This window comes from Protopterus annectens, chromosome 1.part1, assembly GCF_019279795.1.
Source record: "Protopterus annectens isolate FY-2018-M chromosome 1.part1, PAN1.0, whole genome shotgun sequence".
NCBI classification, from domain to species: Eukaryota; Metazoa; Chordata; order Ceratodontiformes; family Protopteridae; genus Protopterus; species Protopterus annectens.
This window is the reverse complement of record NC_056726.1, coordinates 292,593,994-292,608,469: the sequence shown is the minus strand read 5'-3', so window position 1 is coordinate 292,608,469 and position 14,476 is coordinate 292,593,994. Positions and strand designations below refer to the sequence as shown.

Below are 14,476 nucleotides of genomic sequence, written 5' to 3'. Positions count from 1 at the left end.
GCAGTCTTGTCTGGAGCATTATATTTATGTTAGGATCTCATTTGGTAACTTGGTCTGAGATGAGAGACCATACAAGCAGCAATAAAAATGTTCCCCGCAGTTGGTTCAGTTACAGAATCAGAAAAAACGACCCTTAATTGGAAGATCAATAGCAGAACCCATCCTCTGAGCCAGGATTGGGGATGGTGTCCATCGATAAGAGCCTGGTGATAGGTGACTCATGCAACCTGGCTGGGCTGTGCCTGTAAAATCTGTGTGGTCCACCGTGTGAGCTCACCACCCAAAAGGCAAAGGTTGGGAGTAGATGCAATGCCAGCCAAGTGTCAGGTAAAAGCAGGAAGGATTAAAATGGGCTATACCTGGGCAATGGAAAATGGCTGTTGGGACATGGAATGTCACCTCTGCAGAGAAAGATGAAACATTTGTTGCAGGATGAAAAGCTTTAGTTATTCTTATATCTGTACATAGCACTGGTTCTGGAACCGGACTTCTCAGTGGTCTTTTTCCTACTCTTGAGCCACTCTTGGTAGAGGCCCTTAGTAGGTATGACAGTACACATAACTTTCTACTGTGTGCTGTACAGCTGTGCTTTGTACCATTAAATGAAATGGTCATCCCAATACAACCCTGAGTTGCAGAAAGCAACCCTATCTGCAGTTTGAACATAGGCACCTAAGAGTTTTCTGTCATGTTCAATCTCCATAGAGACTCTGGGTGAGTGTTCAGTAGGGTCCCACGTACTGACTCTGTAGGTCTGCTGAAAGACTCCAATGCTCACAGATTCTTAAGATACCTGGAGGGGCATGACTGGGAGGAATGGGTTGTGTGATCTGAGCCTGAGTGGTGAATTGTTTTATGACATCTGTGCTACTTATGGATTGCCCATAAGAAATAACATGTTCAAACAGTAAGATACTCATAAATGAACTTGGTGCCAGAGCGCCTTGAGTCAAAAGTGGCTGATCAACTTTGTAGTCATGTCATCCGACCCGGAGCCACTTGTTATGGTACTAGGATCAGGAAAGTTGCTGAGCTGCAAACTGATCACCATTTGATATTAAATTGGGTCAGACAGCTGGTCAGCAGTTGGACAGAGCCAGGAAACCTAAATGCATAATGAGGGTGTCCAAAAATGTCTAGATAATATTTCTGGATGGGATGAGTTCTACTTCCACCATCAGAATGTCTTCTTCTGTATGCATTGCGAAGCTATAGATATGGAGTCTGAATGCATCTTGTTCTAGACTTTAGTAACTGAGGTGACAGAGAGGAGCTGTGGCCAAAAGGTAGCCAATTCTTTTCAAAGTGGCAACTCTGGGACCTACTGATGGACATCAGGAATGAGGGAAGCTGCCAAGTTAAATAAAAGGGACTTCCATGAAACTGACGGGAGAGTTTCTGCATATATTCAGTAGATTCTGAAAGTCTGGGAAGACAGCAGCTGTGTCAGTCACTAATGAGAAGACATGAGTCAAAGGTTATGTGGTATGACTTTTGGAAGGCCTCAAATAAATTCTGAAAAAAACATCCGCTGCCTCAAGAGGATGAAGCAGGACATTGTCCATGGTGTTTTCAGGAGGGGCAAAAATAAAGTGACCTTGAATGGGGGCAATGTTGGCAGATGAGAAGGAACTCCTTGAAGAACTCCTGAACCTGGTAGATGTGCCCTCCTATAAGAAGACTGTGCTAGAAGCAACCAGAGGGACTGGATCTGTTTTTGTAGAAGAGAGCACTGTGGTCACTAAACAGTTCTGCTGTGGCTGGACTGTGGGCGTGGATGAGATTTGGCCAGAAATGCTGAAGGCACTGGCAAATGCTAGGGGGTGTCATGATTAATACCCTTTTTCAATGGTGAATTTAAGAAGGGAAGGGATACTTCCTACTAGCAAACCAGGAAATTTTAGTACCCTGGTAGAGGAGATTGGGACAGTGACCATCAATCGGGTGCATCAGCTGCAGTACTGCAGTTATTGTACAGGACTGTGCTGCTGAAGGAAGAACTGAGTCAAACAATGATGGTCAGAGATTGTTAGTCAATTTATCATAGTTGTCAGCTTTGGAGGTGTGAGTTGACAGGGTTATTCATATGCAAAATATAAGGGCTGAAAACTACCATGGGAATGTAAGTCTAGACATCTTAAGTTTCTCACAGACCAATAGTCTAGTAAGTACCTATGAACCTATGATAGAAAGCATGAAGTCAAGTATACAAGCAACAGAAATGAGATTCCTTCACAGGCTGGGTGTCTCACACAGTATGATGATCTGAAGAATTCAGTAATCTGGAAGGATCATGGAGTATTCTCACTGTTGCTCTAAGCTAAGAGGAATCAGTTGAACTGGTTTAGACACATAGTGAGAATACCTTTATGGCCTTTCATGGCTCACTTGTATGAGGCCTCAGGATAAACCCAGGACATGCTGGAGGGATTATATATTTCAGTATACCAGAGCTTACCTAGGATGAGTTGTCTGCTATTGCTGGAGACAGGGAAGTCTGGGCTAATCTGCTAATTTTGCTGTCACCATACCCTCATCAGGACAAGTAGTTAAGAACATAGTTGGGTAAAAGGGTCTAAGTATTTTCCTCTTCCTTTGACTCAGCACCCAAAATAATGACACTGTTTTCACAAGAGTTGCCACATCCAGTATGCCAGTACAGTGCATACTTCTACCAGACAACGTAAATTAGTGGTGTGCACACAGACCTTGTTTCTGAGCTTAATCTTGAAGTTTGATCATTATTTCCTTATGCCAGCACATGACAGCATTGGGTATTAGCCACATCAGAGAAATAGTACATTGTTAAGAACTTGGCAAACAAGTTTGTCACTGAAGTCTACTTCCTTTTCAATGATTACAAGTGATTACTGTGTATTAAACAAATGCATTTGCAGTGTGCCAACAAAGAACACATTAAGAATAGTTAATCCGATGGGTATAAATATCTACATTTGCCAGAAGGCAGCACAGTTTGCAGAAGTAAGAATCAAGCACCTTCTACTGGTCTTATCAATAGCCTTCTGTTTAACTAAGCTATGGCCTTGTCTGATGCTGAGATCCAGAGTGCCCGTGGTGCCTGGGCAAAGCTCTATGCAAATGCTGAGGACAATGGAGCGACTGTGCTTGCTAGGTAAGGGCAAAATGTGTGTGTGTGTGTGTGTGTGTGTGTGTGTGTGTGTGTGTGTGTGTGTGTGTGTGTGTGTGTGTGTGTGTGTGTGTGTGTGAGAGAGATGTCTTATGTCATGTGCCATGGGATGCTCTTTCCAACTACACATTATAACTAAACATTTTAAGCAGGGTCCAGAGTTTCAACAATTTTTTTTTTCTGTGTTATTTAGCCCCAGCAATTTTACAGCATTGTATCTCAAGCCACAGTGGTTGCACTGTCCTGGAACTGGTTGAAAGTCAGTTATGATACTTGAACCTTTCCAGAATTCCAGTATAAGTTATATCATTTGTTGCCTATATCATTCAAAAGAAGTCATGATACAGGATATAAGAAGAAATGCATCAGTAATTTTTAGAATAAGAACCATTTTGGTCTTTTATTGAATGACCAGTATGACAGTGGGAAATGGCTGAGTTTTAGATCCCAGTCTTAGATTTTCCTTCTGCTGATGAACTAAATTAGTTCATGTTACTTGTTTTCTTAGATGCAGAAGAATTATAAAAACTTGTTATGGCTTCACACTCTTGCTACTCCAATAAGAAAGTCAGTTATCATGATCAATTTTGCATTATCTTGTGTATTTAGACTGCATAACCCTGCTTCTTCTGTTGATGAGGAACTCAAATTATATTGCTCTACATAATGCTGAACTGTCTTAGGTATTTGCTGAACTGAACTATTTGTATTAAGTACCAAGTCCTACTGCAACATCACTTTTTATGGTTGCCTTGCCTATAAGCCTGTGAACTATTTATCATCCTAGCAAATATCCATAATAGTCATTTTCTGATCATTGGACTAACAAGGAAGTATATACGCCAGCCCCAGATGCTGCCTATAAAACCATGTGACACCATTGTCACAGGAATTTCTCATATTATGTGATACTGCAAAAATAGTATAGTGCACTTAATAAAATAAAAGAAAATGTACAATTAGGTAACAGCAAACAACAAACAAAGAATGTAAAGTGAACAAATTGTTAAAATATTCACATCGAGATGTTAGAAGCGGCACATGGTAAAAATATTAATTTCTTGTGAAACAGGACATCTGGTTGTGTCACTAATTTCACTATGAAGGTGAAACTACAACATTTGAAGTGATATAGAAAAAGAAGAAAATGAGGTGAAGGACTGCAAATGAAATTAATTCCATGATGGAAAAATATTTCTTGCTTTTTTTTTTTTTAATTTTATGGAAGCAAATTATTAGACATAGAACATGATTTGCAAAGAAGGGAACTCCACAACTTGAGAGCAGCGAAAGAAGATAACTTTGTCCTGATGTTTAAGAAGAAGAGTGCATCAAGGGGTAGTTGAAAGGATAGACAAGGACCGTGGCAAAGGAAATTCAGTCCCAGGAAGTCATATAGACTTAAAAGTAGAATGTGAGAAAAGACCAGTCAAGTATAACATGATGTGGAATGCCATAGTCTCCATTTATATGAGAGTAACTCTTTAGAGATGAAATAGACTGGTGGTGTTAGCTAGAGGCTAAATGCTAAAAGCAAGCAAATAAAGTAGTCTGCATGCTTGCTTTCAGTGCCCCTGTACAGATGACCTGGAAACACTTAAGATGGCGTTACCACCGAACCACTTCTCCCCCGCAGCAATGGAAGAGAAAATGTAAATGTCTTGCATAAGTAGAGTGAAGTAGACTTTCAGGTTGCTGTTAATATGTAGTTACTGCTAGGAATGTGCTGAAAGAGAGTTAAGGGCACAAAAGTACACCCAAGTATTGAAAGGCAACCACCAGTATTCTGTTAAACCATCCTCTGCACAGACGCCAAGGTCTGGGCCTTCTAGGAGAATTCTGTACCTTTAGTCAAATAATGTGCATTTGCTTTTTTGAAAATTAGGATCTTACTTGTGTTGGGGTACATTTTATCAGTAAGCAATGACACTAGTACTGAAGGCATAATATTGGAGCTCAGAAGGGTAGCTAAAAATATGCATAATATTAGACCTCAGAAGGGTAGTTATAATATGCACCAGACACATGCCTATTTGAGTAGAAAAGAATTGTATTGTCAGTGTATACATGAAGACAGAGACCAGGAAAATATTTGTGTTAGGGGTATATTCTATCAATAAGCAACACAGCAAGGATACAGGTATGGTTTGCAGCAGCACCCAAGAGAAAAGTTCCAAGCAATGAAATATAAAGTACATGTGATGTTGAAAATCTGCAAACCATAATTAAGCATAAGTACAATGTACAGTACTCCTAAAAAGTTACTGTCCACCATGCTTTTGTGCGATGCTGCAAATGTTGTCAGAGGCAGGTAATGCGAACAGCAGGAGTAACAATTAGTTGTTTTAGGGATCAGAAATTGTAAGGCCACACATCAGCTTGGAATGCAAAACCATTTCAGAAACTGGAACATTGGCTAAAAGAATACTTAAATGGCCAAGTTCAATGATGCATAAATACTTAGACCACCAAAGTTTTGTGTACTTCTTAGGTATGTTGATAAGCGCATGGGAGACTTTTGAGCATGTGCAGAAGGTCAGACAGAGCACTAGAGCAAAGAAGAGCCAATAACTAGCATGCAATACAAATACAAAAATGGAAACTATACCCCAAGTAGAGAGTAACAGGCTAACAGCTTATTAAGTGACTGCACTACAGGTCAAGGCAGATATTATGAAAAAAAAAACAGTAGCCACAGAGGAAGTGTATCAGAAATATAAAAATATAAAGTATAGAGAAATGATAATCTTCTTGACAGCTGTCTTGCATCACCAAAGAGATAACAGTATTTTAAGTACATTTTGTTTGTTGGAGCAAGCAAGCAAAAACTGCTAGTCACTATCAACATGACTAACACACCAATAATAACTTCAGGCTGAGGTGGCATATCGAAATTGTTATACTTAGGCGTGATTCACTCTATGCTCCATGCACATTATTGCCTGTTGCTTGTTGCAAAACATCACATATGGGGCACTTCAAGAGTAGTATAACCTGCATGGTGTGGGATGGTCCGCTTAATGAATTTGAATGTGAGCACCAGAACCTAGAGACTGTGATGAGTTTGAGCCAACACTAGAGTGCTGGGACTTTAAATTAGGCACTAATCTCCTTAAAATTTCCATCTTTGACACAGGTTAACATATCATAAGGTTCCTAGGGGAGCAGAATGAAGCAGCAATGTCTCAGTGACAATGAAACAAAAGACATCAGCATGTCTGATCTTAGTGTTATCTGTATGAGAAGTCTCAGCTAATTACATAATGAGACAGAAGAAACAGATTTAGTAATTATGCACAAAGTACTTTGCATATTTTGTATCTTAATACTGCAAAATGCATTTCATGGATCATTGGAGGATATGCATGAGCTGAGATGTATTAGAAATCTAGCAAACCACGTCTTGAATGTTGACAGTAATTCCTTCTAATCCAATTTTATAGTGTTAAACTGATCTTTTATTAACAGTGGCTGTCTGACAACTGACACATTCAGTTATTTAATCAAACACTACATTTTACTTGGGGAATAAACATATTCCCCTAAATATAGTAGAATTAAAGGCTAGTGAGGAAGACATCTACTCATGAAAAGCACACGAAAGAGAAATATGATGATTTGTTTGCTTTAAAAATATCTGGGCTAGTAGTTCAGTCTAGTCCCTAGCATAATCAGCTGTTTCTAGTTTTATACAACAGTTCTAATTTGAATAGATATGTCCTGTGCAAAAACATGGAACAACATTTTTTCCTAACTTTTCTGTACATACTGTATTGAACAACACTGCAATTGAAATAGATTAACATAAGAAACAATTATCAGTGATGAAAATTCCACAAGACTAAGTCAGTTTTGATAATAAAGTGGAAGCAATTCCTTTTCTTTGTCTGTAGATGTGGATTGTTCCACAAAATCTCATGTTTCAGTAAAGAGTACTCTCAATTTGGCATCTGCAAAACTATTCAACCTAATTAGCATTTGCACGTTTGCTAAACCAAATGCAAAACGGAATTGAAGAATGCAAAGTCTTTATTTGTATCAGAAACTTTCCAAATCAGAAAAACATAACTATTTCTGATTGTCAGTAATTGCTGAACCAGAATGCCACTCTTAGGCCTGCCCAAAAATGATAGCTTGTATAATCAAGGCCATAACCTCCATCAATTGGTTGCAGGATAAAAACAACCTTTTAAGTGATTACTTCACAGACTATTATAATTTAAAACCAGATGGAGATTATATCCCCTTTGGACTTTGTTGTCTTTCTGCCACTGAATTGCCCCATCTGAACTGTCACTTAAAACTAATAAATTGCTGGGTTCTAATAGACGGATATAGATAATACATTTTTCCATCAAAGCTGGTATATTTGTTCATGACAAAACAGACTATGTGGCCAAACAAAAGTACTAACTGCTGAACCCCTGCATTACCAACACTTAAGTATAGATTGCTGTTATTACACTAGAGGCTTATTTTAGAAGGTTTGCTTGTTCTTTTCAAACAAGACTGCTGTTGTCTGGACTAGGTAATTTATTTGTATGCAGTTATTAATGTTGTTATTAAGTAATGTGAATTCACATATGTCCCAGAAGAAAACATGGCTGTACAGTGCATGCTGTATTGCCAGGCTTCTCAACCTCCCTTAATTTTGCATCATCATATTTTTGCCCTGTCCCTGGTAAAACGTTTAATTTTTCTGGTAAATTATTACGCATATTGCAGTCAGTAAATAATGCCAAACATTCTTGCTTCTTATTGTTAAACAAATACATGTTAATGCAAAACCTGCTTTTAAATTAACTTTTAAATGAATTAGAGTAATATTTAAAAAATTGTCCCTGAATTTTGGACTTTGTCCTCTCGCCCCCATTATTTTTTGCTTTGTCCAGAATTCTTGAGAAAAGAAGTTGTGAGGTATGTTACCACAGAGAATGTAGGACTTCAAACATTTGTTTACTTTCCTGGGTTTGGATGCTTTCAGTATTGTATTGTACCGTGAAAGAGGTGTTCAAACAAGTCTGGGCACTTAAGCAGTCTGGGAGATGTGTGCTTTGTTTATTTGTAAATCATTTTTAGTGGATTACACTTTGCAGATCTGGGGTCGGAGCAGCTACCCAACACGGAGAAGATTAAGTATATTACAGTCTTACTCATGAATGAAGACAGAGGGGGATCAGAAGATTTCCCAGCAGATATGTAATAGTACTGAAGGCATAATATTAGACTGTTAGAACTGACATAGGTCAAGACTCTCAATTCACCTGTCAGTGTACACTTTCATTCTTACCTGTGGTCATGTGTTTTAGGTAGTGACTGAAAGGACGAGATCATGCAAATAAGTGGCAGAAATGAAGCTACTTTGCAGGGTAGCTGGACTCACTCTACATAACATGATGGACAGACTGGCAGTCCTGGAGGGCCTAAAAATACAGTCCTTACTCCTCCAGGCTGAAAGGAATCAGTTCAGGTGTTTTGAGATCTGTGTGAGGATGAACTTTGGGTACTTTTTGTGAAAGGTGTACCAGGTACAGCCCACTAGGAGTAGGTCCATGGGCAGACTGATGACATGCTGGGGGCATTGTAGCTCTCATTTTGCCTGAAAATGCCTGGAAATCCCACAGGATAAGCTGGTGACTGTTTTTGGTAATAGGGAAATCCAGTCTGCTTATACAGCTTGCTATCACTGTAGCCCTCACTAGAGCAAGTGATTTAGAAAATGGATGCATGGTAATTTTTTTTTTTGGAAAGTGTAGTTTACATGTTAGCCAGTAGCAATTTCAAAAAAATCAGAAGAGCAATGTTTAGGTGTGTTTAGGTTTGTTTCCAAGTTGTAATTCCACTGAGAGGTTGACAATTACATCAGTGTATTCTGGTTTCATTAATGCCTCCCATTGTAATATATGCCATACAATACATGCTCATTTGTATTCAAAAACAAGCAGTCTTCTTGGACAGCCCAATCAGCTTTCACATTGTAAATTGAACATATTCTAACAGAAAGAAGTTTGTCCACTGAATAATATACTCTATGACAACATATGTGAGATATTTTACAAGGGTAAGGGCTAAATATGAGAAAAATCAAGGCATTCTACAAAACTATACATAGTTAAGAAGTATGTTTAAAAGAAGTACAGTTAATCATATTGCTGGTAACCATTCCCCTCAATGTCCACATTGTTGCAGAATGTCCTTAATTATCAGCATATTTTGCCCTTTTCCTCATAATAATAATAATAATAATAAAACACACACACATTTCCATACAGGGAGTGCTCCTACAATCATCTCCATGGTATGCATCACAACATCTTCCTTTTAAAACAGTCATTATTTAGTTACTTCAGTCCAGATTGATATGCCAGAAATCCACATCTTTTACGAAGAGCAGTCCAGTAATATGATGCAAGCAACTGAATATTCTGCAAAATCTAGACAAAGAAAAAAAGGCAGAGACAACAACATACTGTGCATTCACACATACAGACAAAGCATGTGTAGTACATATCTTGGATGCTCCAAACAGCCAGAAACCTGTAGAAGAGCACTAAAGTCCTTTTCTACAATCACATTATTTAGAAAAGGTAAGACTTTTTTAATAATATCATCATATAATAGCAATAATCCATTCCTGGGTCTGGGTAATGCAGGATTTACACATGGTTGGCTTTGTTTAATCAGTTGGGCATCACCCTCATGATCAAACCATGATATCTGTGGGTAAATCCTATGATACCCACATCCAGTCATGGGTTATCGCTGAATTACACCACAAAGACTGCATTCACAGCCTCTTGCTGGTATCACTGTCTATAAATAGGTAGCTATACCAGGATGAGAACTCAGACCTGACTGTGTTGGATAATAGTGTATCATACAGCTTAGCCTCTAGGGAATGAAGTTCTGACCTGAGAGCACTTTAGTCCCGGATAAAATTCATCAAGCAAGGACAAATGACCTACTGTTTTAGAAGACACATGTAATTCTTAAGCTTGGTGAGAGTTCAACGCACTTTCAAAAAGAATACAAAGCTGGCTAAGATTAATCTGTCACATGTCAGGTGATTCATTTATGTCAAAGTGAGCTTTATGAAACCAGCTTAGCAAAATTACATGGCCTCTGTTACTGAATGAATTTCTTTCCTTACACAACAGATATACAGAAGACTTGCTACCACTTTGATGCTCCAGTGCATGTTTCTTGATGATCCAGTATTTATCTAAGTACAGTGCTCAGGGCATTTGGCATGCATCATGTAGAGATAACATAATGTATCTGATGGGCTATAGCACAAGGTGAAGGCAAGTACTTCCACAGCACTAGGACGTCCATTAAAATGTGCAGTTTCCTTTCCTGGATATCTTTATTTGAATATGAAATACAAAATCATGACAATAGCTTAATATTAAATATTATTCTATGTTTGCTCTAATTAAAAAACTGCAAAGACTGTGAATAAATTACAGATCATAAATGTAGTCAGTGCCTTTTCTAGAAGTGGCTTGTTTTTTCTTCAATAGGATCCACAACACTCTTTACAAAATTTGATACCTAGACAGACTTACGGAGATGCCTCCTTTTTAGGAAAGACGTAGGAAAAACAAGTAGCATCACATATGAGGTACATACAGAATGAATTGTCAAAGAAATGCGTAAGCAGAGAAGTGCATAGACAATGTAATCAGACACAGATAAGCAAACATATACAGATAATTATATAATGACAGGTCATTGTTATTCAGAAACAAGCACATTGATTGGACAGTTCAACCAGCATGCCCATTGTAAATCGAGCACATACCAATAGGAAAAAAAGTCCATCTGCTAAAGTACCATTCAGTGTCCAATCTTTTCTATTGGAATATACTAAGGAGAGACTGTGTAAAGCAGAAGAAAAAATCAGGTATGTTCTTAAAAATAAAGACACAGAAACATTCCTGATTTTCCTTCTTTTACTGCACTGTCCGTCTGTAAAACTCACTACACAGCTCGTACCTCTCAACTGTACCTTCACAGAATACCCAGATTTGTGCCTCAAAAAGCAGCAACAGAGATTCTCTTTTCTCCATTCCTACTCTTCAACCAAAAAAAAAATGAAAATTCTCTTTTCTCTGTTGCTTGTCTTCAACAACATTGATATACTGTGCAAGCGTGGGAACGTAGTCACAAATACATGTGCAGTACATCATAAACTGCAGAAGAACAAGGAAGCAGTGTGAAACAACACTGCAATGCCATTATAGAAAGACATTATTTAAGAAAGGTACACAATTTCTTTCTTAAATAATGTAATTGTATAATAGTAATAACCCACTATTGGGTGTGGGTGTGGGTGTATCAGGATTTACCCACAGTTGACTTTGTTTAATCAGTCAGGCTTCATCCTTGTGATCAAACCATGCCAACCATGGGTAAATTCTGATATACTATCACACAATTGTGGGTTACTGCTTGAATACACGTTGCATAATTACTGACACTTAATCATAGCTTTTATCACTACATAGCATATCAGCCTGTCCTTAGGTATGATGATGAACAGAATGGACGTTGTTCTATACAAAATCATGAATAACATTTTTCTTTTATCACTTCTTAACAGTCACATGACACTACTACTACTGCTGCTGCTGCTGCTACTACTACCAATACTATGACTACTACTACTACTACTGCTGCTACCAGTACTACTTTTATTATTACTACTACTACTTCTACTGTTGCTACCAGTGCTACCAGTACTACTACTACATTAAAATCCCAGTCCAGCATGCATAACTAAAAATTGCTTAATTTGCATATAAGTTTCTTATTATCCTCTTCGATGTCTAAACTGCTAGCTGTAGCTAAGCAATGGGCAAACCCGCACAAACAAGCGCAAATACGGGCAGCTATATCAGAAATAATTAAAAAAATAAATAAATGTTTTACATTTTATAATTGTACTGGGGTTTAGAATGTGGGGGAGTGTAGTGTTGGGTATGTACACATTTGAGCGAACTCGCTCATGTCAGTTGACATTTCCCAATTGAGAGACTTGCAGGGGCGTGGATTTTTGGACTGCTCGGCAGTCCAACACATCCCCTGCACTCGTGCACACTCCATGCTAGCCTTAGAGTTGAGGCAGCATGCCCTCATGAATATGCATGGTGCACTGACATCTTACTCTTAGACTGCAGTTTCTGTGTAAGACTAAGTTAGTGTTACACGGAAGGTTAGTGAATCCTGGGGACTGACTATAAAGTGCTAAAGTTTTTTTCTCTCCAATGCTTTTAACCTTAGCACTGGGGTAATGGAGCTATGCTCATTTATCCCCGGTCAACTGTCGGCCTGCAAAAAGATTTGCCATCTAAGTTCCTTAGATTCTAAAAGTAGCCCCATGGTTTTTTGTCATTAATTTCAACCTGATCAATGACTAAAAATTGAAACCGATGCTCTAAATTTTCACAAACATGTTTAGCTAAGGCATTATTTAAGTTCTGTTTTCTTATAGCATAGTCATATTCATAAATTCGTTGACTAAATTTCCTCTCTGTTTTACCTATGTAAAAGGCTGGGCATGAGTCACACAATGCTAAGTAAATCACTGCTTTTGAATTGCAATTATATTTTCCTTTTATATGGCATGTAGAATTTCATACCATTACATTTTGTTACTTGTATTTTATGTCACCATGCACATGTCCTACACTTAAACATACCATACGTACTATGATTATTCATAAACTGTTTCTCCTTAAATATATCTTTAAAATTCATGCCCTTTCTATAAGTAATAACGGGTCTTTCACCTATTTGTTTTCTAATGTTAGAGTCATCTGTTAATATAGGCCAGTTCTTTTCAAATATGGACCTTAATTTTCTAAAGTCTTCACTAAATGTAATGGTTGAAGATCTTGAAAAATCGAAGACTTGTTTAGTACCATACTTTTGCGTGTCTATAGTTATAACAGGCTCTACCATAGAATAAACAACCTCTGCTACTATTGCATCTGTAGAGTGAAGTTCATCTCCCAGAATGGGTCGAAAATGCCCATTCATTCTTTTCCTTGTGACTTCCTGAATCAAGTCATTGATTAGTTCTACAGGGTATGCTCTTTTGAGGAACATCGAGCATAAAGTGTTACACTCCTGAATAAAATCTTCTTGTCTGGTGACCATTCGAGCTGCCCTAACTAACTGTCCCTTCACTACAGACCTTTTATGATGCTGGGGATGTGAACTACTGTAGTGAAAGAAACAGAATAAGTCTCTTTCCTGTGAATTGTGGTGACATTTCTCTTTCACTTCATCCTTAAATAAGTGAATATCCAAATAATTAATAAAACTGAAGTTCACATTTGAAGTAAATTTAAAGAATGAAGTGGTGTTATTTATGTATTCCAGGAATTGCTCAAGTGTAGCCAGTGATCCCTTCCATGTAAGGCAAATATCATCCTGGAACCTATGGTATGTCCTAATGTGGTTATTGTAGGAGGACTGAAAAACAAAATGTTTTTCCCAATATGCCATGACTGCATTGGCATATGCCCCACCACAAGGTGAACCCATGGCAGTACTTGTTATTGAATGTTATATAATTATTACTAAGTACTAGCTCTAATAGCTCCAATATTAGGGTAATAGTATCATGGGAGGGTCCTATGTTCTATAAGTATTTTGTGGACCCACTGCAGTCCAATATCCTGCGGTATAACTGTGTAAAGGTCAGATACATCTATGATCACCAGTATATCTGTTTATCTGTATTGCATTTTGTTTAAAGAAACAAAAAGGTCCATGAGTCCTTACAAATCTGAAGTTCTTCTTCTAGTATTTTCTTTAATTCGAAATCTAAATATTGTGCACAGGCTGAGGTTATTGAATCCCTCCCATCCACTAAAGGTCTCATAGGGAGATGGTGTAGACTTTTATTGATTTTGGGGATTCCAAAAAACACTGGTATTCTATGGGTCAGAATGCTGAGATAGTTGTATAAGTGTATATCTATCCCTCTTTTGATGAAAATGTCACTTAACTGAGTATAGATCTTCCTATATGCTTCATTTAGTTCATTAAGTATAGTCTCCTCATATGTGTCGGTCTCTAACAGTTCATTCATTTTGTTATTGTACATGTCCAGACTCATAATGACTACCACAACCCCCTTATCAGGTTTCATAATTCTTATTTTTTCTTTTTAGAAATTCTTTACAAAGTTGCCAGTCATTTTTGTTAAGCTTCATCTTACAGTCTGAGAGCCTGCTTTTATATATATGCACTTTCATTAAATCTAGTTCACATAATTTTTCATACATGACTAGTCTAGGATGGAGGGATGGGTTA

The 14,476-nt window shown here is 37.9% G+C and overlaps 1 protein-coding gene across 1 annotated transcript in view; it reads left to right on the top strand.

Annotated features, from left to right (window-relative positions):
* The first annotated feature begins 3,038 nt into the window (after positions 1–3,038).
* Positions 3,039–14,476, top strand: part of LOC122814429 (cytoglobin-1-like) — a 57,401-nt gene continuing 45,963 nt past the window's right edge. The window contains exon 1 of the mRNA XM_044087013.1: positions 3,039–3,133. Within this exon, the coding sequence (XP_043942948.1) occupies positions 3,039–3,133 (95 nt within the window). The remainder of the gene's footprint in view (positions 3,134–14,476) is intronic.